Source organism: Cheilinus undulatus, linkage group 22 (genome assembly GCF_018320785.1).
Source record: "Cheilinus undulatus linkage group 22, ASM1832078v1, whole genome shotgun sequence".
NCBI lineage: Eukaryota > Metazoa > Chordata > Actinopteri > Labriformes > Labridae > Cheilinus > Cheilinus undulatus.
Genome location: NC_054886.1, coordinates 25516042 through 25538687, shown reverse-complemented (window position 1 = coordinate 25538687; position 22646 = coordinate 25516042). Strand labels below are relative to the sequence as shown.

The 22646-nt window shown below is 37.2% G+C and overlaps 2 protein-coding genes and 1 pseudogene across 2 annotated transcripts; 2 read left to right on the top strand and 1 right to left on the bottom strand.

The window, feature by feature from the left end:
* The first annotated feature begins 4773 nt into the window (after positions 1-4773).
* On the top strand, positions 4774-6245 carry LOC121504545 (annotated as a pseudogene).
* Positions 6246-6379: 134 nt separating this feature from the next.
* On the top strand, positions 6380-10888 carry LOC121504543 (cerebellin-1-like). The gene is made up of 3 exons (XM_041779413.1): positions 6380-8610; positions 10318-10461; positions 10587-10888. Exons 1-3 carry the CDS (start codon positions 8292-8294, stop codon positions 10862-10864), a joined length of 741 nt encoding a protein of 246 aa, XP_041635347.1. The 5' UTR covers positions 6380-8291; the 3' UTR covers positions 10865-10888.
* Positions 10889-16731: 5843 nt separating this feature from the next.
* Positions 16732-20478, bottom strand: LOC121504547 (seminal ribonuclease-like). Its single transcript, XM_041779418.1, has 3 exons — positions 20423-20478; positions 17900-18080; positions 16732-17595 (listed from the first exon to the last, which is right to left on the bottom strand). The coding sequence occupies exons 2-3, from the start codon at positions 18073-18075 to the stop codon at positions 17277-17279; spliced, it is 495 nt and encodes a 164-aa protein (XP_041635352.1). The 5' UTR covers positions 18076-18080; positions 20423-20478; the 3' UTR covers positions 16732-17276.
* Positions 20479-22646: the final 2168 nt, after the last annotated feature.

Below are 22646 nucleotides of genomic sequence, written 5' to 3'. Positions count from 1 at the left end.
CAAGTCTACACTGAAACCTATAGAAACTGCACATAAACAGGCTTTAAACGTTTTGGACAAAAAGCCCATCTCGCATCATCATTGCAACATCCTAAAGAAATATGAATTATTGAGCTGGGAAAATATAATAACATATGCAGATGCCACCTTAGTCTTCAAAATTCTGCATGGTCTAGCACCACCACCACTAAAAGAATTTATAAAGATAAACACAAACAGGTCAACCAGAGCAGGGTCCAGAGGAGACTGTCTGGTTCCATTTAGAAAAACTGTCTTTGGGGAGTCAGTTTTTTCATATTGAGCATCTCAATCTTGGAATCGAATACCAAGTAACATACGTGACTTACCAACACTTACCTCTTTTGCTAAGCATTTAAAAATGTGGTTACTGGAGAATCAAAACTGCAGTCACAATGAATGAATGGATTGACTGTTTTATTTGTATTGTCAAGTGTATTGGATGTAATTGGTGCTATTTTTTATTAATGTAACTGGTTGTTGAGGATTTTGTTTGTGACTAGTCATTCTAGTGACCTTATATGCTTACATAAATGTATGTATGCAAATTTTTTGTGATATAGTGCGTACATAATTAAACCTATGTATGCTAACCAGTGCAATAACACCTGCACACACACGTCTGTGTGTGCAAATTAAGTGCAATAGGGCAACGTGCAATATACAACAGCACTTTAAAACTGCAGCATTCGTGCACTTCAGCACATAAAGCACTTTGCACATAAAGCACCTTAGCACATAGCACTTTAGCACACAGGCACTTCAACTGAACAAGCCAAATCCCCAGAGTTTTCTTTTTTCCTTTTCTTCTGATCTGTCATGAGTCTATTGTCTGTTTAGGTTGTTTACTGTACTTTTCATTATTATGTCATCTTTTATTCTCTACCTTTTATTGATATTGTACCTCTGTTTTATTGATTGTACACTGTTAACATCAACCTGCCCAGGGTCAAAGGATGGAAATTAGCCATTGGCTATAATCCTACATATTTACATGTAAGTGTTTAATGATATGTACTGACCCTCTCATTTCAAATAAAATAAATACAAATACAAATATTTGTGGAGACTTATACTGTACATTAGCACACTCTGGACTTTTATCTCTTCTGTTTTCAGCTGCACACTGTATGTTACACTCTTCTAGAGCAAATTGCGCTATGATCTAATCACCAGTTCACCAACACATCTGTACAGTTTTTGCTCATCAGTACTTAATTTTTGTAATGTTTATATTGTATTTATATTTTGCAACTATATTTTTTCCTTAATAATCTATGCATGTATAGCCCCTTTATACACCACTTTCCACATTATTAAGCAAATTACATTTTTTATAAGCGTTTTAAGACAAAAAGCCAGGTGAGACACAATGGTTACAAAAATATTTCAGGGCTCAGGGAGCTAACTCAATTAAATGGAAATTTGTCATAAACTGTAGTTGAAACACATAAAAATGGCTAAAATGGACAGATTTTTTTTACTTTGTGGGTAAGGTAGCTTAATGGAAGACATTGTTGCCCATTTTGTTCACCTTGACAATAGGGTATGACTGAAGTGGATGACTGTTGCTGTTGTTCTTGTTAGTAGCAAACATGATTCCTCTCATGGCTGAAGCTTGGGCTGCATTAACCTGAATGAATGACTCCAGTCTTCTACTTCACTGTTTACACTCTCTGTGTTCTTGCTCACACTGCCATCTTGTGGATATCCATGTAAGACTTCCCAACCTGTTTAATACCTCACCAGTCACTTAAATCAGTGCCATAATTTTTTTAAAGAGTGGTACCAAATGCCAGGAATTTGGGTACCGTACTGTTTGGAATAGAGTACTGAAAAATGGTGAAAATTCTGGTGTACTGTGCAACAGCTGGAGCAAAATTGCTGCATACTCTGAACACTGCAGACTACATGTAGGCTATGCAGAATTAATTGGCATCATGTGTCCCACTTCAAACAATCGAGCTTTGTTTAAACAGTGCTAATTTATAACTGAAGATCAGGTCTCAAAGAAGGATGATAGTTCAGGTAAAGAGATAACTGATCTGAGTTCTTAAAGACTGATTTAGGAGAAACAATCTTTGTGGGTATCTGGTTTTAAAGCTGGGTTCACGGTACTAGACAACCTCTGGATCAGATAAGAAGCTGTGTTTCCTTTTCTGGATCTGAGCTATATACTTTAGCATGAATCTCTCTCCTTTTCATTTATTTCCACAGGTGTCTTCACCGCTTCTGTGGCAGGTGTTTATTACTTCAGCTTCTCTTACCACGCTGGAGGGGCAAGAACTCTGAGACAATTGTTATGAGCGGTGATCAAAAATCAACGGCTGACAAAACTGATAATGGAGGAAACACTGCGTTTCTGCTGCTGCAGCCAGGTGACCGTGTGTTTGTGCGCCTGGATGAAAATACACAGGTTTGGGGATCAGACTATCACACTACATTCAGCGGGTGTTTGGTCTCTCAAATGTAGCACTGTTGTTCTCCCCTTCATAAATAGTTCTTTTACCAGTGTATTTCAAAAAAATAATAAAGATAACTGAAAGAATGTTGTCATTTATTTCTTCTTATTCAGTTCTGTGTGACAGAAAAAATGTAAACATTTACGTTAAAAATTGGTATCCATTCACATCCATTGTTCTCCCCTTCTTTATCAAATAAAGAGCAACTTTAACCTTTTTTAACCAGTCTTAACAAAGCTATGGGACTGGACATTTAAACAGTCAAACAAACACACTCATGAAAGACGGCCTCTTTTGCAGTCTTCTGATGCTTTCAATATTTGTCTTCAATGCCATTAAATGCTATTTTATACTGTCTGTGATGTTTTAACTTACAAACTTAATGGAGCCATGGCCACATCTTATTCAAGTTAAAATTTGATGCAACACCAACCAAAAATGACTGTTAAGCAATATTGGATAGAAATATCCAGGCAGATTTACATTTGGAGACTCTACATCAGGGGTGTCAAACTCCAAATCCAGCCTGTGGTACCGTCATAAATGACAAAATAATAAAATAAAAAGCCCAGAATGTGGGAAAAGAAATAATCTGTGTTTTCATTTCATACTTTGAATTATGCAGTTAAAAATTACAAACAAATGCTGACTAATGTATAATTAACACCCATTTTAAGGTCTCTGTGTTGGCTACAGTTTCTTTAGAATTAATTTTAAGATTCTTTTGTTGGTTTTTAAAGTTTTGAATCGACTTGCCCCTTCATATTTATCGGATTTGCTGTTACCCAGTAAGCCCACTAGAGCCCTAGGGTCTTAAGGAAGTGCTCTGTTTAAAGTCCCCAGTTAGACCTCAGAGATATGCAAGTTAAAGCTGTATCATGCAAAGAAGAAGCCATCTTCTCTGGGCCAAAGCTCATTTAAAATGGACTGAGGCAATATGGAAAAATGTTCTGTGCTCAGATGAGTCAAAAAATGGAAATTGTCATTGAAAACAATTGATTCTTTTTTCACACCTATATTTTGGTAAGAGTGCAAACTTGTGTCTCCTATGACCAAATAATGATTGGTGTATGATTCGCCTTTAGGGCAAAGTCTGACTGGAAGCGAATGGATTTTTGGGCCCTCAGTCTGATAATCTTGATTCTGATTGGCTCTCTGAATGGGTGTTGTGAGCAACCGGACTATGAACTTATAATATTTGTTGAACATGGTAGAGAACATTTATGCAACATTTGGTTGACATTTAATCACTCAAAAGCAAAGTTACTGATAGAAGAGGAAAAAAGAACAAGTCAGTGTTTTTTGTTTTTTACTTTGTTGCTTTTATTAATGTATTAACAGGCAATTTACATCACGAAGGAACAACAACAACAAAAAAAACATCTTGAGATGGGCTTCCTTCATCATGTATCAATAATACTGTCTTAATATAGAGCACAAATGCTATTCACAAAGGTAAATGGCTTCCAAAGTTGTAAAATACAATACAATACAATAACTTTATTTATCCCCACAGGGAAATTCAGTGGTCTGGAGTCTCTCTCATCTGTTTACGGTAGAATTATAAAGTGTAATTGCTGATGGTATGAAAGATTTTCTAAATCTTTCTGTCCTGCAGCGCAGGGACAGGAGCCGTCCACCACCGTTGTTTCTTTGGTCATTTAGGAAGATATGAAGTGGATGATCCATGTTCCTCAGAATGGCCTCTAGCTTCTTCATTGTGTGTCTTTCCACCTCATCCTCCAATGAGTTTAGCTCGATTTCGATCACAGAGCCAGCTTTTTTTTACCAGTTTTTTAATTCAGATACAATTTGGCAACAAATCAGTGTTTCAAAGCAAAATAAAACTGTATTATTATTTGGAGAACTGGACTATTAACTTTAAAGGGATGCTTCAACATTTTGGCACTCGTCCATTTCCATAATCCCTATAGTTTTAGTAATAGGTTCGTTACCTTCAGTTGTCGGTGCAAACTGTTTTTAGATCGGCCACTACCGAGTTCGGACCTGCTGTGCCAACTTAATGTAAGCAGACGGTATTCCGGTTTTCCCTCATCAAACTCATCAAATACACACTCCAACAACTCCAAAACGCTCTCGTGGACAAGTTGTGATCTGCACATTCAACACGCTACGAAATAATAACGTACAATTACGTAACATTACGACGCAGGAAGCAAATACTCTGAACTATTTCTTGATCAAACCACTGGGTGGAGTGACACAGTGCAGCAGCCATGCCTAGAGTGTAGTTCCGGCTTTGCATTTCGCTTTAAAACATCTTCGTCTCGTAATGTTCCATGATTATTTCATAGCGTGGTGAATGTACAGGTCACAACTTGTCCACGAGAGCGTTTTGGAGTTGTTGGATTGTGTATTTGATGAGTCTGATGAGGGAAAACCGGAATACCGTCTGCTTGCATTGAGTTGGCATAGCAGGTCCGAGCTCGGCAGCGGCAGATGTAAAAACAGCTTGCACCAACAAATGAAGGTAACAAACCTATTACTAAGACTATAGGAATTATGGCAATGGACGAATTTGCCAAAATGTTGAAGTATCCCTTTAATACTAATTTGTTACAATGTGTGCTTGGAACTGCTCTGTAGCCTTAGTTTAGACACTTATGATGGCTATCAAATCAGTGCCAATGTTCTGAACATTTTTTAGGGATTTCAAAGGTGGACTGCTTGCCAGTAAATACAGGCAGTATTTGTTTTTTGTTGTATAATCATCCTTGATTCAGAGGGGATGTTAAAAATTTACAGGACATAAATAAAGATCCCTCCAGCAGCTAGAAAAATCATACCAGCCTGGAAGAGATCCCTGAGAGGCTCATTTTCCAACATGCTGTGGCTCTTTTTACTTTTCTGTGGCCTGACTTTGGCCCAGGATGACTCCAACTCCTCCGGCACTTCATGCTCCCCTGCATGTGATCTCCCGAAAGAGTTTGACGCCATCAAGGAAAAACTTGTCTCTTTGGAGACCAGGCTGAACGACATGGAAACCGTGAAGAGACAAGGTAAAATGAAACATTGCATGTTTTCATACGTGACCGGCATATTCTGTCACTTTACAGATGCATATGTCATAACTATTGATCACACTGATGATGTTTACCAGAGAAAATGGGATATTTTTACTAATAAGTAATTTTGACTTTTTCTCTTGAAGCTGAAAATGCAAAGGTGATCTTCAGTGCTGCAACAGGAGGAGGAGGCTCACGCATCGGACCTTTCAGCGAAGCATCCATCTTGGTCTACAGAGCCGTCTTCACAAACATCGGTGACGCCTACAACGAAACCTCAGGTACCTACAGGATGACAGATTTAAGGTGGAAAATGACAGGATTTGATCTGTTTTTCTGCTCCTGAATCTGAGCTGTCTGTTCAACCATTATTCTGGTATCTCTACAGGTGTTTTCACCGCTCCTGTCTGAGTGTTTATTATTTCAGCTTCTCTTACCATGCTGGAGGAGCACATGGAACACGTCTGGCTCTCCTCAAGAACTCCAGGACGATCATCATGAGCGGTGATCAACAATCACAAGCTGACAAAACTGGTAATGGAGGGAACACGGTGTTTCTGCAGCTGCAGCAGGGAGACCAGGTCCACATGCAGATGGCTGCAGACACTCAAGTTTGGGGATCTGACTACCACACCACTTTCAGTGCGTTTTTGGTCTCTCAAATGTAAGACTGGTCACTGAATTTACTTCACCACTATGTTTCAAAATAAATGAAAATCAGTGCCATTACTTACACCTAGCTTTAAAGAGTCTGGTCTTGTGTCTCTTCTTTATTCAGCTCCAGGCTGAAACTCTGTTTCAAATGAAAGCAGAAATAACTGTTATGGTTATAAACAATTATTGGTCAAGGGTCACTCAGAACGTTGATGTTCTAATCAGAAAGCACAACCTTCAATAGCTGTCTAACAGTCCAGTAGACTTTGGTAAAGAGAACGTATCTGTGACCACACAGCAAATGTTGGAGTAAAGTTTCTGTAAATGTGAAAAAAATAAGATTTATATTTCAATGGATTCAGATCATCAAATATATTTTTCAATTTAATAATTATTCCCCTCCCTGCAGGCCTGCCCAAAGCCTGCCTAAAAAGCTCAGTAAATGGGCCCACAGTTTTGCCCCTTTCAATGCATTCTTGACACTCTTTTTCCCCATTTGACCCTTTAAAGACAGTTTTTCTTTAAATCGTGTTTTACCACCTTGTGGCCAGTTTTCACCCGTTTTTCCCTCCCTTGACATCTTTTTACACTTTTAAGCACATTTTCACCACTTTTGGGCCAATTCTAATCCATTTTCCCTTTTTGTAACCCAATTATCAACTTTTATCCCCTTTTAACCACTTCTTCTGTTGATATCTGCCATTAATTTGGCTTTTTTTTGCCACTTTTAACCCCCTTTCTTACCCATTTTCACCACTTTTCCTGCTCTTTTCCCTCTTTTAAGTACGTTTTCCCTTCCAACTTAAGTCTCTTTTTGACCCACATCACACCCCCTTCACCTGCTGATTTTGGCCTCTTTTTGAGCCATTTTCACATTTTTTTTTCCCATGTTTATTTTAAGCCCTTATATTTAATGTAATAACAATTAATAATAATTAATTAGCAACCGTCCCTGATCTGTGTTACAACTGTGCCCAGGTTTGGGGTCAGTTGCAACATCTGAATTCCTCTAGTCAAATAAATGTTGTGATTAATATGACATATATAGCCATCTTTAAAGAGTATGGGTAATAAGCAGACACATGTAAGTTTAATATGTAAAGATTTGGTGTGCCTAGTCCAAATAGTGTCTGAGTAACTGAGAGTAATGTTAAAAGTGTTGCAATTGTCCCCAGTCTCCCCTAACTGTTATTAACCTCAGTTTATGGAAAGCAGCATTCAGTTTTTAAAAAAGATCTTAGAATCATGGTGCCATCTACATAAATCTAGAACAGATAAGAAAAAGTCATTGACATCTATCAGTCTGGAAAAGTTAAACAGCCATTTTAAAGGCTTTTCTAAGGTGAAAGCCATTATCCACAAGGGGGAAAACTTGGAATAGCAGAAAACCTTCCTAAGATTGGCCATGAGGAACCAAGAACAACATCTAAAGACCTGCCAGCCTCACTTGGCTCAATGAAGGTCAGAGTTCATGATTCAACTATAAAAAAGAGGCGGCATAAATCGCCCAGGGTGGCACAGCCAGTTGTCAGGTTTAGGAGGCAATGACTTTTATACATAAGATCAGGTTGTTGTGGATTTGTTTCCTTTTGATAAATAAAATCATCTCCATACTTGTACCTTTAAAGATGACGCCCATGACCCAACATGAACCACTGTGTGACATAACTTCACATTTTCTCAATATGAAAGCACATGAGGGCCAAACAGGTTGTTGATGGGATCATTTGAGGACATGATTGTTTATCGACTGTTATGTCATTGCTGGGCACTGATTCCTGGTTTGCTCAGATGGGGTGTTTCCCTTGTGAGGTCTTTGGTTCATATCTGTGTAGACAAGGTTATTAGCAGAGGCTATTATATGATTATAAGCTGTAGTATCTTTAAGAATCATTTCATTCATAACAGGATTTACAAGATTTCTAGGAAGAAGATTAATGAAGCACACATGAACATTTCTCTGCTATATCAAAGGTTAACTGAGAGCCTGTAAACAGATCTAGCATGGATTTCTTCTTACAAAATCATCCTTGATTCAAAGAGGATGTTAAAAGTTTACAGGTAACAAATAAATATAAGCCAAAAGAATAAAATCATCCCGAAGCAGATAACTGAGACTCTTCATTTCATCATGCTGTGGCTTGTTTTGCTCTTCTGTGGCGCCGCTTTAGCCCAAGATGTCACCAACGCCACTGTGGTGGAGAGATGTAGTCCTGACATGTGTGATCTCCTGAAACAGTTCGGTGCCATGTCAGAGAAACTCAGCGCTGTGGAGACAAAGCTACAGGACAATGTGACCAGGCTACAGGCCAGCGAGGCTAAGCTGAGGAAGGCTGAGAGCAGTATAAGTAACCTGAGAGTAAAGCTCCGGGACAGTGACACCAGGCTGAGCAACAGTGAGATCAGACTACAGGCCAGCGAGGCCCAGGTCCTGGAGCTCAAAAACAAAGGTACACCAAAATGTTATATATGTAGTGGTTTTATTGACCCGACATGTTGGCTACAGTTATTTCTACAGCATGCTCCTTCAGCTCAGTGGAGGACTCATGCTGTCTGAGGAGTAGGGGTGAACATACCATAAAGGCACCATTGCACAAACACTTGTTAAATATTTCAAGTTAAAAACTCAGAGACTCTGACTAAGATAAACTTTATGAGGAAACGTGCTACATATGGGTGATGAAACTACCCTTGGTCAGCACCACAGAGCGACACATTTATAGTAATAATAACAGCTAAAACCTCCTCAGCCTGATCATGTTAAACTACTAAACATCCAAAACTGGCAGCTTCCTCTGTGAGAAACAATGGGTGCTGTCAAACAACCAAGATACAGCTGCCACTACAAGAAAATAATCAGTTAAGTGCATCACAATCTATGAGGTCAAAATGACTAGACAGGATCAATATTTCTTTGTCAGTAACATTTAATTTAAAATACAGGCTCTTTTAGGCAAAGCTGGGGGCCAGCAGCATTGGAACTCTTCATTCAGTATATGAAGTTATACATATATTAAAAAGTTCCTCTAGAACACTGATCATCAACTGGCGGCCCGGGGGCCACATCAGGCCCCGCAAAGCATCCTGTCTGGCCCCCGAAAGATCATTCAATCCAGAGTATCCTTTGCTTTAAATATCTGCAGCTGTTAAATCCATCCCAATTAACATTAAAATAGTTTTAGAATAACTAACCATTTGATCTGTTTTTACAGAAATTCACTGTCAAAATTAGTCGATAGCTAAAAAAGGGTTAAGGTTAGCAGAAATGTTGCAAAAATTAGCAGAAAAAAGTTGTGAAAAGAAGTTAAAATGTGTCAAAAATGGTAAAGGAGGAAAAAAGGGGCAAAAGGTATCAACAATTGGTTTCAAATGACAAAAATAGTGCAAGAAAGTAAAGAAAGGGGGTTAAAAAGTGGCAAAAAATGATAATAGAGTGGCAAAAAGGGGATAAAACATGCAGAAAAAGTGGTTTAAAGGGGATTACAATCTTTCAAAAATTGGATTAATGAGGCAAAAAGGGGTAAAAAGTATCAACAATTGGTTAAAAGTGGGAAAATGGTTTTAACGTTGCAAAAATTGTTGAAAAAATGTCATAAAAGTGGTTAAAAGTGGCAAAAATGGATAAAAAAGTGGCACAAAAGGGATAAAATATGCAGGAAAAGTGGTTTAAAAGGGGTTAAAATCATGAAAAAATTGAGTTTAAGAAGCAAAATGTATATAAAAAAGGGTTAAAAGTGTCAAAATGGGTTAATATTGGTGCGAAACGACAATTAGGGAGGGCCCATTCTCTTGGATTTTCAGGGGTCCGTCCAATCCTGTTGTCAGGCCTGCTGCAGGGATAGATCTCACTGGTAATGACTAAAAATGTCCTGTAGTTTAAGGGAAAATACAAATACTACTGCAGTAATATTTCAATCAGACCAAAATGTTCATTTAATTTTTGTGTTTTTGAAAATCTGGCCCCCAGAGTTTCTATTGAGACTAAATCTGGCCCTTGTGCAAATGTACTTGATGACCCCTGCTCTAGAAAGACCAAGTTCCATCTCTATGTATATGAGCTTTATCTCATATTGTTTCTGTAGAATTTTTATTTAAAAATGATGGATGCTGCAACATTTATAGGATATTTTACTGATTAATATTCTCTTTTTTGACAGGGAAAGTCAAGATGATCTTCAGCGCAGCAGCAGCAGCAGCAACAACAAGAGGAAACACACATGTTGGACCTTTTCTGGTTGAAACAACTCTAATCTACAGGACAGTGATCACAAACATCGGCAACGCCTACAATTCAGCCACAGGTCACGCTCACTTACCTTCAGATTGATTCAAATAAGCTGCAAAACTGTGGGTGTGAGGGGCCAGACTAAAAGAACAGATTTCTTGTGAATGTTTGTGAATCTCTCCATCTCTGTTTTTCCCACAGGTGTCTTCACTGCCCCTGTTGCGGGCGTTTATTACTTCACCTTCTTTTATACTGCTGAAGGGGCACGCAGAGTTCATCTGATGCTCTACAAGAACAATTTGATGGTGGTCACTGCCAACGATCCTGTGTTGTCTGACAACGGTGATAACGGAGGAAACGCGGTGTATCTTCCGCTGGCAAGAGGAGACCGTGTTTATGTGCGCATGGGAGCAAATTCATATGTTTATGGGAACGGCTACCTGACGACCTTCAGTGGTTCTCTGATCACTCAGCTGTAAGGATCAATACACCGATCCATCATGTATTTATTACAACTGTACGTAAAGTTTGATGCAAAAGTAAAGCACTGATTGTCCAATAAAAAATCTGATAAAAATCTTTATCTCACGACTCCAAGAGTCTGTCTTATGATTATTGATAACTGCCCTGAACCGGGGTCTGAAATGAACCGTCTGACTTACCAAGCCAAGTTGGTGGGTACACACATCCTGTTGAATACAGCACAGCAAGTGCAAAGATATTTTATGTTCAAACTCTAAGTTTGATGCCTGCAATGTATTCCAAAAAAGTTGGGACAGAGGTGGAATTACACTGGGAAAGATGCAGACTGCTCAAAAACACCTGGAACATTTCACAGGTAAGTAGGTTAACTAGTAATGTGATAGTATCATGACTGGGCATAAAATGATTTTTCCTGAAAGGCTCAGTCATTTACAATCAATAATAGTGAATACATGATAAAATAGTCCCACAGTTAAGGAACAACAGTCCACAATGTGCAGTTGTCAGACATTTTCATTGGAAATAATAGTCCTAAAGAGGAAAAGGACCTTTGAGGACAAAAATCAGCATCTCTGAGAGTCTGGGGTGTAATAGTGCCCAGAGTTGGGTAACTTCTCTATCTGTGATGGCAACATTAACACTAAGAGGTACTCACAGAAGAAACACACCGTTTACTTCTATCCCAATAATGCCATTTTCTGGGACGTCCAGGGTTGATTGAGCAAGACAATGTCAAACAACATTCTATATGAGTTACAACTGCATGGTTTCACGATAAAAGAGGGCAGGGTCTAAACTGGTCTGCATGCAATCAAGATCTGTCTCCCATTAAAAAACATAGAGTGCATCATGCTCAAGACAACAGCCTTATTCAAAGGTTTCACATCTACAGATGAATAAGACACAAGAGGTGACTAAAATTCCAGCTTTTATTTCCAGGTATTTACATCTGAATCTGATACACAACTTACAAGCACATTTTGTTTGAACCCACACATTTTTCATGAGAGCAAAAGTATTAGAGCATGTGACTGACAGGTGTGTTTTTTTGCCCAGGTGTGCCCTATTACTGGTTATTCAGACAATAAACAGCGCTGATGTCTACACTCAGTTTAAGATTTGGGTTTTGCCTGTGCAGACTGCAATTATAGTTCGAGGTGTTACCAACATGAAAACCAGAGAGCTGTCTATGGGTGAGAAACAAGTGATCGGGATGCTAAACCAATCAGAGCCACTGCAAAAACATTGACCATGGCCAGCACAACCATTTAGAATGTCCTAAAGAAGAAAGACACCACTGGTATACTCAGTAATAGATGTTGAACGGTTAGATCAAGGGAAATATCAGCCTGCTGATGGCAGAAACGTTGTGAGAGCTGTAAAGAAAGACCCTAAAACAACTGTTAGTGACATCAGCAACAACCTCCAGAGGACAGGAGTGAAGGTATCACCATCTACTATTCACAGAAGACTTCATGAACAAAAGCACAGATGCTACACAAGAAGATGCTAACCACTCATTAGCAATAAAGAACAGGCCAAAAACTACAACGATGAACCTCAATGGTTCTTCTGGGACGGGCTCATTACTCTTCATTGATGCTGTAACACATGATGGCAGCAGAAAAATGAACCCAGAAGTCTACAGAAACATTCTGTCAGCCACAACAACAACAAAGGAGTTCATCAGGGGCAAGGAGTGGAAGGTTTTAGACTGGCCATGTCAATATCCAGATTTAAACTCTTTAAAGCAGGAGTGTCAAACTCAGTCACTGCAGGGGTCGGATTCTGGTTTCAGATCTAACCTGAGGGCCTGACAGGGTCACCTTTTTAACCATAAACTGTTATAAATTTGTTTCTGAGTCAGCACTTTATCTGCAAATACCTATGCACTTTCAAAAGTACTGTTTGTGTTTAACTTATTGTTGTAATCTGGCACTTAAATGTATTATTTACTATGATGTGTGTCACTGACCTCTTGGCCAGGTCACCCTTGTAAAATAAATCTCAATCTCATTGGGTTTTATCTGGTTAAATAAAAGTTAAAAACTGATTTTAATAGTAATTAGATGTAAAAAAAAAAATGTTGCACTGATGAAAAATTACTTTGACATTTAAAAAGTTAAACTCACAATCTGAGAAAAGTTAATATATTAGTGCAAAAAGTTCAAAACATGAATTTAAAAAATAAAGTTTTTAAAGGCAAATATATTAGAAAGAAAGTCAAAATCATGAGTTGAAAAAGTCAAAATATAAAATAAAATTTGTAATCATAAAATTGTTATGATTCAAAGTTTTAAATTGTGAGTGTAAAAGGTCAAACTATTGGATTATGAAGTCAACGTCTGGAGTTGAAAACATGAGATAAAATACAAAATAATTGGTTCAAAAGGTCCAAATATGAATTAAATATTAGAATTATGAATCTTAAAGCTCAAAAAATTAAATGAGAAGTCAAAATTATGAGTTGAAATGCTCTAAGTATGAAATGAAAAGTCAAAATCCTTAGTTTGAGACCTAATTGTGAGATGCAAAATTGAAGATATGAAATTAAAACACAAATTAATTCATTTTCCTACATTCCTGACAGCTTATCTAAATACACTTTAAATAAAATTGCTTTTTCAGATTTAATGACTTAACAAGGATATGTGAAATCATCAAGGATAAGTTTACATTTTTAGAGAAATCTGCAGACCTCAGACTGATGGGCCAGTTATAACAGAAGAATGAGATCATCTTGCGGGCCGGATTTGGCTCGCGGACCTTGAGTTTGACACCCCTGCTACAGAGCATGCATTTTATCTCTTAAAGAGGAGAATGAAGGTGGTAACCCCCAAGACAAACAACAACTGATAAAGGCTGCAATGAAAGCCTGGAAAAAAAAAAAAGTTTTGGGGTCCCAGCAGTTTTAATGGACATGATGCCTCAGAGTCCCTCCTTTCACTTGGGCCAAAATAGGCTTTGGTTTGATTTGCATGACACAGTCTGCCACCTCCCATTTGGAGTCCAATATTGCATATCTCATCATAACCTTGTTCTAAACACGAGGGCTGCAGGGTTTAGCCCTTTTATTTGTTTTTTGCCTAGTGTATCACTGAAAATGCACAGGAAGACAGCGGTTCTCAACTTTATCACAAGCAACTATCACAAGACTTTCAATTGGTTTTCTTTCTCTAATTTTGCAGGATGTTGTATTGACATTGACTTCATATTGTGGCATGGGGCGGTTACTGATGCACAAGTTGCCAACGTTGCGCTTAGCCAGACGCCAGCCATAACCATTACAGATCTGCTTCACCTTCTTCTCTTTCTCCTTCTCAAAGAAGGTTTGCCAGGCTCTTTTGCAGAGTCTCTTCTTCTTTATGTATCTGTAAAATGAGATACATGTTTCAGTAAAAAGTTCAGACCGACCAAAGTTGCATTTGCAACTTTCAAAACACACCGAGATGCAAAACATGACTAAAAACACCTGGCCGTTGAATGGAAACATGATGCAAAAGTGCAAAAAGCATCTGAAGGTGTGTTTTTGGTTGAGTTTTGCTCAAATGTGGGGTAAGTATTATGACACTTTGGTTCGTCACAACTGCAGGTATGCAGCAGGAGTTAGCAAACCTTACAGTAAGCAGCAGCACAGCAGAGTTTCCCAGGACTCAGGTCTGACCCCAGATGGCTGGATCCCTGAAAACCCAGTAAATAGAACCTCCCCAGTTGTGATTTATTGATGATCTCAAATCATGTTTGTTGGATCAGTAAAATTGGTGCTAGCGTCCTGGTTACTTTATTTTAGAGCTGAAAAAAGTATTAAGGTATTATTGGATTCCGATGTTCATATTATTTTTTAAAAACACTTTTACATCTCTTTTAATCACTATTTCTACCCATTTTTGCCAAACATCTTTCCCTATTAAACCCACTTTTGCCTCTTTTAAAAATTTTTTTCTACATTTCAACTGTTTATCATTACTTCAGCCAACCGTTTCTTGCCACTTTAAATCAACGTTTGCCACTGATAACCCATTTTGGCCACTTTTAAACCACTTTTCACTATTATCCACCCTTTTTTCTCTGTCTTACTTATGTCAACCATATTTGCTGCTTTTATCCCATTTTTTTTTCTTTATTAACCTATTTTGGCTAATTATTTACCCATTTTTGCCACTTTTTAACCACTTGTCACCATTATCCACCCTGTTTTCCTTTTCTATTTTTGTCAGCCATGTTCGCAGCTTTTCTCCCTTTTTTTTTCTGTGGGAACCAAGTTTGGCCTGTTATCCATTTTTTGCTAACCTTGCAAAGCAGATGGATTCGCCCTTTTCTTTGTTTTTCCTGGCGAATCCATCATCTCCCGTCTGGACCGGTTAGAAAGTGACAGGACCAATCATTGTTGAGGGGCAGTACTTTCGGCATGGCGGAGTCGTGACGTAAACAAGCAGCAGCAAGAGGCCAGGGCAATTATGGTGGAAGAGCTTAGCATGGACGCTGCTAAAGCGTCAGTTTTATCAGATCTTGACGACATTTCTTCGTTAAAAGAAGAACAAAGAACAGCAGTGAGTTTCTTTTGAAAAAACGACAAAAGCCGTGTACTGACATGTCTACAGTCACCATATTTCACATTATGCAGTTTTCTATGGAGTTTACTCCTTCGGTAGGGATGCAGCTCCGAAGAGGCTACGTCACGTGTTTTGTTGCTCTGACTGACCCACAAAGATGTGACAAACAAAATGTTCATCCAATCACACTCCGAGTTTTTTTCAAAGGGTCTGCCCTTTCCCAAACCTTGTCTATGACTGGTTTTCCATATCGATGTTGAAACAAATCCATCTGGCGTGCCAGGTTACATTTCTTGTCACTTTTTAGCCACATTTTTCTGCCAGTTTTGGTCACTTTTAAAACACCATATTGCCATTTATTTAATAATTTCTGCTTAAAATTGCTCCAAGTCTTCTAGTTTATTCTCTGGTATCCAGATGTTTGTGCACACTGTGGCTTCAATATGAAGTCTAGCATTACTTCCTAGATAGGGCCCATCCATTAACAAATAAAAAGGTAATTTTGTTTAAATGGGTTTATGTTTTAAAAACGCCATATTGTGCTATGGCATAAACAAATAAATAAAATCCATTTAACGTTGATTGGATGAATTTGGTTATCATTCAAGTTAAATATAAAATATTGTTGTCACAGCTTAACTTTACAATGGACCATGATTTTCCTGACCTCCACTGCCGCAGTCAGGAAAATCATGGTGGCTTTGCTGGGCCCCGTACATACATATACATGGCTTGACATTAAGTTTTTTGTTCACCAGCCACGGTGGCTAGTGGTTTTGAAAACTTAATAGCCACTCGGTATTTCCACTAGCCACAATTTTGGTGTTTGGAAACTATGAGCTATCTGCCAAATTTGGTACAGAGGGTATGATATGACACACATGCTTTACCTTCCCTCATCAGTATGATCAATATCAGCTCTCCTCTTAATAAAGCACCTCTCCCTGTTCACAGCACACTACAGAGATGGTTTATTTTTCAGATGCAAGCCACTGCTGGACTCTGTGGAGGAAATGCTGATTAAGGGTGAAACTGTGGGTGTGAACTTTAACAATGTTGTCTGTGAGGGTGAGACCTGACTCTAAAATCAACAATGCAGAAACACCAGCAGAGGATGTCTTCTGAAGTCATGCACAAACACGGCACATATGACAGTATTTTAAATCCTGCATATATATATATATATATATATATATATATATATATATATATATTTCCCATGTTTCCTCAAGAATTCCTTTAAAATTTCAAGCAAATTTATTTGTGAAAAATACAAATATATTTAAAAAATGTACACAGAATGCCTGGAAATTTCCAAATTCCCTGGAACATCCAGAAAATTTCCCCAATTCCTATGAAAATACTCACAAGTTTCACTGCAAAAATTTTTTTACATAATTATTTAGTTATTATACTCTTAACTTATTATATTCTCAAAATGTGGAAAAATTGCAATATTTCAATGAGAATATTCAAAAAATTCCAAGACATATTTCCAAACATATCCATGAAAATCCTTGAAAATTTCAAAGCAGTATTTCAAGTGAATTACTTAAACTTCGTTAGACATTTCAGACTGTAATCTAAAAATTCTGCTAGTAGAAATTATTACGTTGATGTAGGAAAACATGAATGTAATGTCCTCATATGTGCAGACAGGGAGGTTAAAGTTATTTGGTGTTAAATGCATCAAATGTTGTATGACTTATCCTGCAGAAGAAGAACAAACAGAGTACATGGCATAAGAAACAAGCACATAAAGCATGACCATTTTTCTCTTTGCTTTCACAACCAGTTTCAGGAGAGTTTGACTCAGTTTTCTGGAATAAGCTCCTGATCTCTACACACTCACTGCTTAAGAGCAGTAGGTTTTGCTTGGCGTTTGGTTTCTATAAGCCTCAAAGTGGATTGGGAGGCAGGTTTTGCCAACCTTAGCACATCTGACAACCACACGCTTGTCTACTCCTTTTGCACTTGTAATTTTGCATCGCCCGTCAGATTTGACGTCGTACACCCTCATGGTTGACTGACTGATGCAGAAATTGCCTTGACTTTGAGGAGCATCTTGAATGAGGCGGCCCAAGGTCTTGCAGATCCCCTTAACGTCCTTCGCCTTGGCGTCAATGAAGGACTGTGTGGGCTGTCTGCCACAGAGGCCATTCAGCCGAAGGTAACTGTAATGAAATCAATGATTTAGTTTTTTAAAATCATCAATTAATACAACTTTTCATAATGCTTTACCTGTTTTAATTAAAGGGCTGTCTGACTGAACATTAAAGTGTCAGCTCCCTGTACATTGAGAGCAAAGCTAACCAGAGTAAAATTCCTTGTAAAGCAGGCATACTTTAGAAGACAGAAGAGTAGAAGACAGTTTAAAATCTGACAACACTGCATCTAGAATGACTGAATGCCATTCATATGCTACACTTACAAGTAGAGATACTGATAGGGAATAAATCATTTTATCTTGAATCTTACCTCTCCCATTCCTGCAGAGAATTCCTGTCAAAGGACTTTGAGAGGATGTGTCGTTTGGCAAAAGTTCTATATGCACTGATGTCGCTTTGTTGAACACAGGGCTGTAGGTTCACTGCATGAACCTCAGAAATGAGAGCTCCAGTCAAGATGATGGCAGTGAAGGACACAGCATTCATGTTGTCTAAAGGAGGAAAAGAGCCTAAAATGAGAGTCTGAGCGGAATAATGTGACCATTTATTTAAAGATAACTGGTCGCATGAACTCTTTTGTAACTGACGTGTTCAACTTCATGCAGACGAAACTGTCCTTTACACTTCCAAACCAGATTTATTACAGATTCAAGATTCTGAACAGTATGGCTTTAACACCTTTTCCCCTTAGCCCCCCCCACACACACCCACACCCACACACTCCCCGACACACACACACACACACAAACACACAAACACACCCATATATCCATATATCATATCTAAGAAAAGCCATGACCCATTTGGGTAAACATTAATTTTTGTTTAGATTTTTAACAAAATCCCAATGTACCATGGCTACATATAGTTGATCGTGACAAAAGATCTATGTAGAAACAATACATTATTATGACAGTGTATAAGAGCCAATATAGAAAAAACAACAATAAAGAGAATTTGTTGATTTTCCAGAAAAAAAAAACAAAACAGAAAATTCTCAGGCTTGAAAAGTCATTAGTTTATGTGAAAACAAAAATAAATGTTTGACCCAAAGCTTGTGAATATGCATGAAACAAAATTTTGAATTTTTATACTATGAAGTCAAAAGGTTGAAAATATAATCATTATTTTCTGTTTGATTTCTTGAATTTTTTTTAAATTTGTGTTGTTAATTTACACTTTTAAAACTTGAAATTCTAGAGTGTCTAGTGTCAAATTTGAGACTTTTTGAGTTTGGAAATTCCAAATTTTTTGCTTGTAAATTTCAATTTTAAGTTAAAACTCTGATTTTGAGCTCTTATGATAATACAACTAAATTATATTGAAGTTTTTTTCCCCTTATAATTTAGACTTTGAATTTTTGTTCAGAAATTCATGTATTCTCATCATTTTTTATCTTTTAGGTTGGCCCTAATAAATTTTATATATATATATATATATATATATATATATATATATATATATTCAGTGCTTAACAAATTTATTAGACCACCCTAACCCTAACCAAAGTAAGGTTTATGCCACAGCTGCCCTATATTAACAGCATTGGTAATTACCAAATTCATTTTTGATGTTTCTGCAATGGTTAATACACCAATATGTCGAAGCTCTTTAACCCAAATGATATTTTTAATGCTAAAATATAATTATTATTGTGATCCATGAATTTTTAAATTTACTGATTCACAAAAAAACTGAAAAAATAGTAAAGCACATTAATATTTCTTGATTAATATGTGAAATTATAGTTATTTACTTGCATTCCTGAACAGAAAAATGAGTTTTAGTGGTTGAATGTTATGCTTGATTAATTTCTGACTTCTCAGAGAAGCCCAGTGAGCCGGCTCAAATTTGGGTGAATTCAGTTTGAAATTCCTCATTCCTGTCCAAAACGATAAAATTTGGAGAGCTCACTGAAAATGAAAGAGTCCACATTAAAGCACTTCATGATGCTGGATGGTCTCTAAGACAAATATGACAGGTGGTCTAATAAATTTTTTAGCACTGTACAACTTAATAATCTCAAAATTTTTACATTAAAATTAATGTATTCTTATCTTTCTTAGGTTGACCCTAATGAATAATTTGTTATATTAATTTATTTATATTTTATTCGCTATTATTTTTTTCTTTTTGTTACCAAGTGCAACCTCAACACCAAACTCAGCCCCATTATAATTACATGTAAGGATGGTACACTCTGCATAAACTTGAAACTCCCATTTATTGGTGTTTTTCTGGACTTTAAATTATCATTCAAATATCATATTGATTATGTCTTACACAAGGTGAATTATGGTATAAATGCTTTATTTGGTTCTCATGATTGTTTTACACTCTATGCCCTAAAGAAGTTTTTTTCCAGTTGATACTGCCTATTGTGGACTATGCTGACATGATGTATCAAAATGCTTAAAATCCAACCTCAGTCTTCTTAACACTGCTTATAACCAACTCAGCAGATATGCACTTGGTAGTCAGTTTTCCATTTCAGTTTTTTTTTTTTTTTTATCACTGTACAATGTTCAATGAACTCTAATCTCTCAGTTTAAGAAGAAAGTGATATTAGACTCACCTCCTTTTTTTTTTTTAAATCATATGACATTTGATGTCTTCTGTTGTCATAGAACGCTAGGAATGCAGGAACATTAGACGGGACCAATCTAGCTTTGGGCCAGACCCATACATACAATTTTGTCTTGATGTTTGATGTTATTTGAAGTTTATCCTTTCAACTATTCAATTATTCCAAGCACTTACTTAACATTTACTATAAAGATTCCTGATGTTATTCAAAAACAATTTAACGGAGGAGACGAGGATAATCTCTTACCGTCTCTGTTCAGCAGGTCTCTGCTCTTTATGTTGGTCTACAGGAGATAATACCAGCTGACAAAAGTCTCTGTGTAAAGTAAAAGAGGTTTTTGTACCCTCCTTTTGTGGAGGGTGCAACCTAACCAACCAATCAAAATCATAGCCTCTTCTTTTTTGACTATATATGTCCATGACAATGCAAGAAGTTACACTTGTGGTTTATTTTTGCAGATGCAAGCCACTGCTAGACTCTGTAGAGGAAATGATTAAGGGAGATACTGAGAGTGTGAACTTTAACGACGTTGTCTCTGAGGGTGAGACCTGACTCTAAAATCAACTAATGCAGAAACACCAGCAAATGACTTCCTCTGAAGTCATGCACAAACACGGCACATATATGACAGTATTTTAAATCCTGCAGAAAAATACAGAATTCTAACAGCAGGAGCATAAATACACTGTAAAATGTAAACTGAAGTCATATTTCACATCAGAATTTTTAACGAGGGCTGCAAGCAGCACTGAACGGGCCCTCACACCTCTGTGTGTGTCTAATCTCGGTGCATTCTGGGTTGTGGCCTCGTCAGAAACAGTAGCCAGTTGCAGTGATGTCTGTCTGAAACTGAACTGTGAAACAGCCAGCAGTTCTTGTCTGTTAGAGACAGAATTAAGTGAAAACACAGAGTGAAAATTTGATGTTAAGTGACTGAAGAAAATCATGCATGGAGGATGTTTACTACCAACTGTTGGTACCATAACAAATATGCTTTGGCATAAAGATATAGTCAAAGAAGGACTCTGGTCAAATTTGTGGGACTTGGTTATACCTGCCTGTTGCTCATGGGTCCAAAAAGTGTTTCACTGGTTAGTGTCTTTACAGTTATATTTTAATCCTGAAACACTTCGACCTGGAGCCTAACTCAGCTGCTAATTTGTTTTTGTTTGCAGTCACCATCAAGTAACATACATCATTAACCTGCTGACACCTGCACCTTTGTGTGGAGTGCATTTTTATTTTCTCCCACTCTTTTGGGATAGATATGGTCTGATAAGTTAAAATATCAGTCTTGTTGTTGAACAGGAGTTTCTTGCAAATTTTCCTTTCCAAAAGCTCAAAAATTCCATAATTAGAAAAATGTCTTTGAAAATTCTTAAACATATTTTCAAAGTGTCTCATGAAAGGCTTTCCTACATTATAGTAATCATTTTTGGTATTCAAACTGATGTAATAATTGTCCAAAATGTCCATTCAAGTTTAAGGTATTTCCTTGAAATGCTGGGATAATTTGCTGTTTGGATAATTTAGGGAATTTGCTTGGAAGTTATCAAAGTATTTTTATGGGAATTTACAAGATATGTTTGTATATTTTAGAGGGTTTCATTGCTTTGAATTTATCTAGTTTTTTAAATGCAATTTCATGTGAATATTAGGAAATTATCACCAAATTTTGGGGAAATTGGATTGGGAATTTAGAGTTTTGTCTGAGAAAATATTAGGTAGGGTTGGGATTTTTTTTATTTTTTCCATGGAGTTTTGGAGAATGTTTCTGAAAATGTCAAGAAATTTAAAGGGGGAATTCAGTTTAATCTTTGGGGAATTTGCTTGAAATTTTTCAGGATTTTCTGGGGGAAATTGTTATTTGAATTTTCAGGCATTATGAGTTATTTTCACCTTTGAAATGACTACTTTAACAAATATCGTTATGAAAATTCAAAATGGTGAACTTCCTGTAGATTTGACAATATAGGTGTAAGAGCTTTTTTTGTAGGTCCTGGAATGATACATATGATTCCAAAATTTCAAAATCCCAGCATAAAAGTGGTGCAGGGGCTGATTAAAAACAACAACAACAACAACAACAACAAAAAATCTTCAGAAGATCAACATCTTGAGAAATGCCTGGGATAATTTCATCAGGATTTGTATAATCATGTAATAAATTTGATTTTTTTGTGAGGACCAGCCACTTTAATGACATGGTGAAACATCTGATTTTGAAGAGCCACCATAGCCACACCCTTTGGGCTTGGTAGAACATTTTGACAACTTTTAATCAAGCGGCAACCTCCGGTCCTAAAAAATGAAGCCAATGCAGAAGTGCCAAAAATTGCAGTACCATGACTGTCCACTTGAGGCTGGCTGCAGGAACACCAGAAGTTCCGTCTGCACACATGTTAAACAGCTGGTTTTGACACACAAAATAAACTGGTTTACAGCCTGGTTCAAAACACCAAACGTGTCT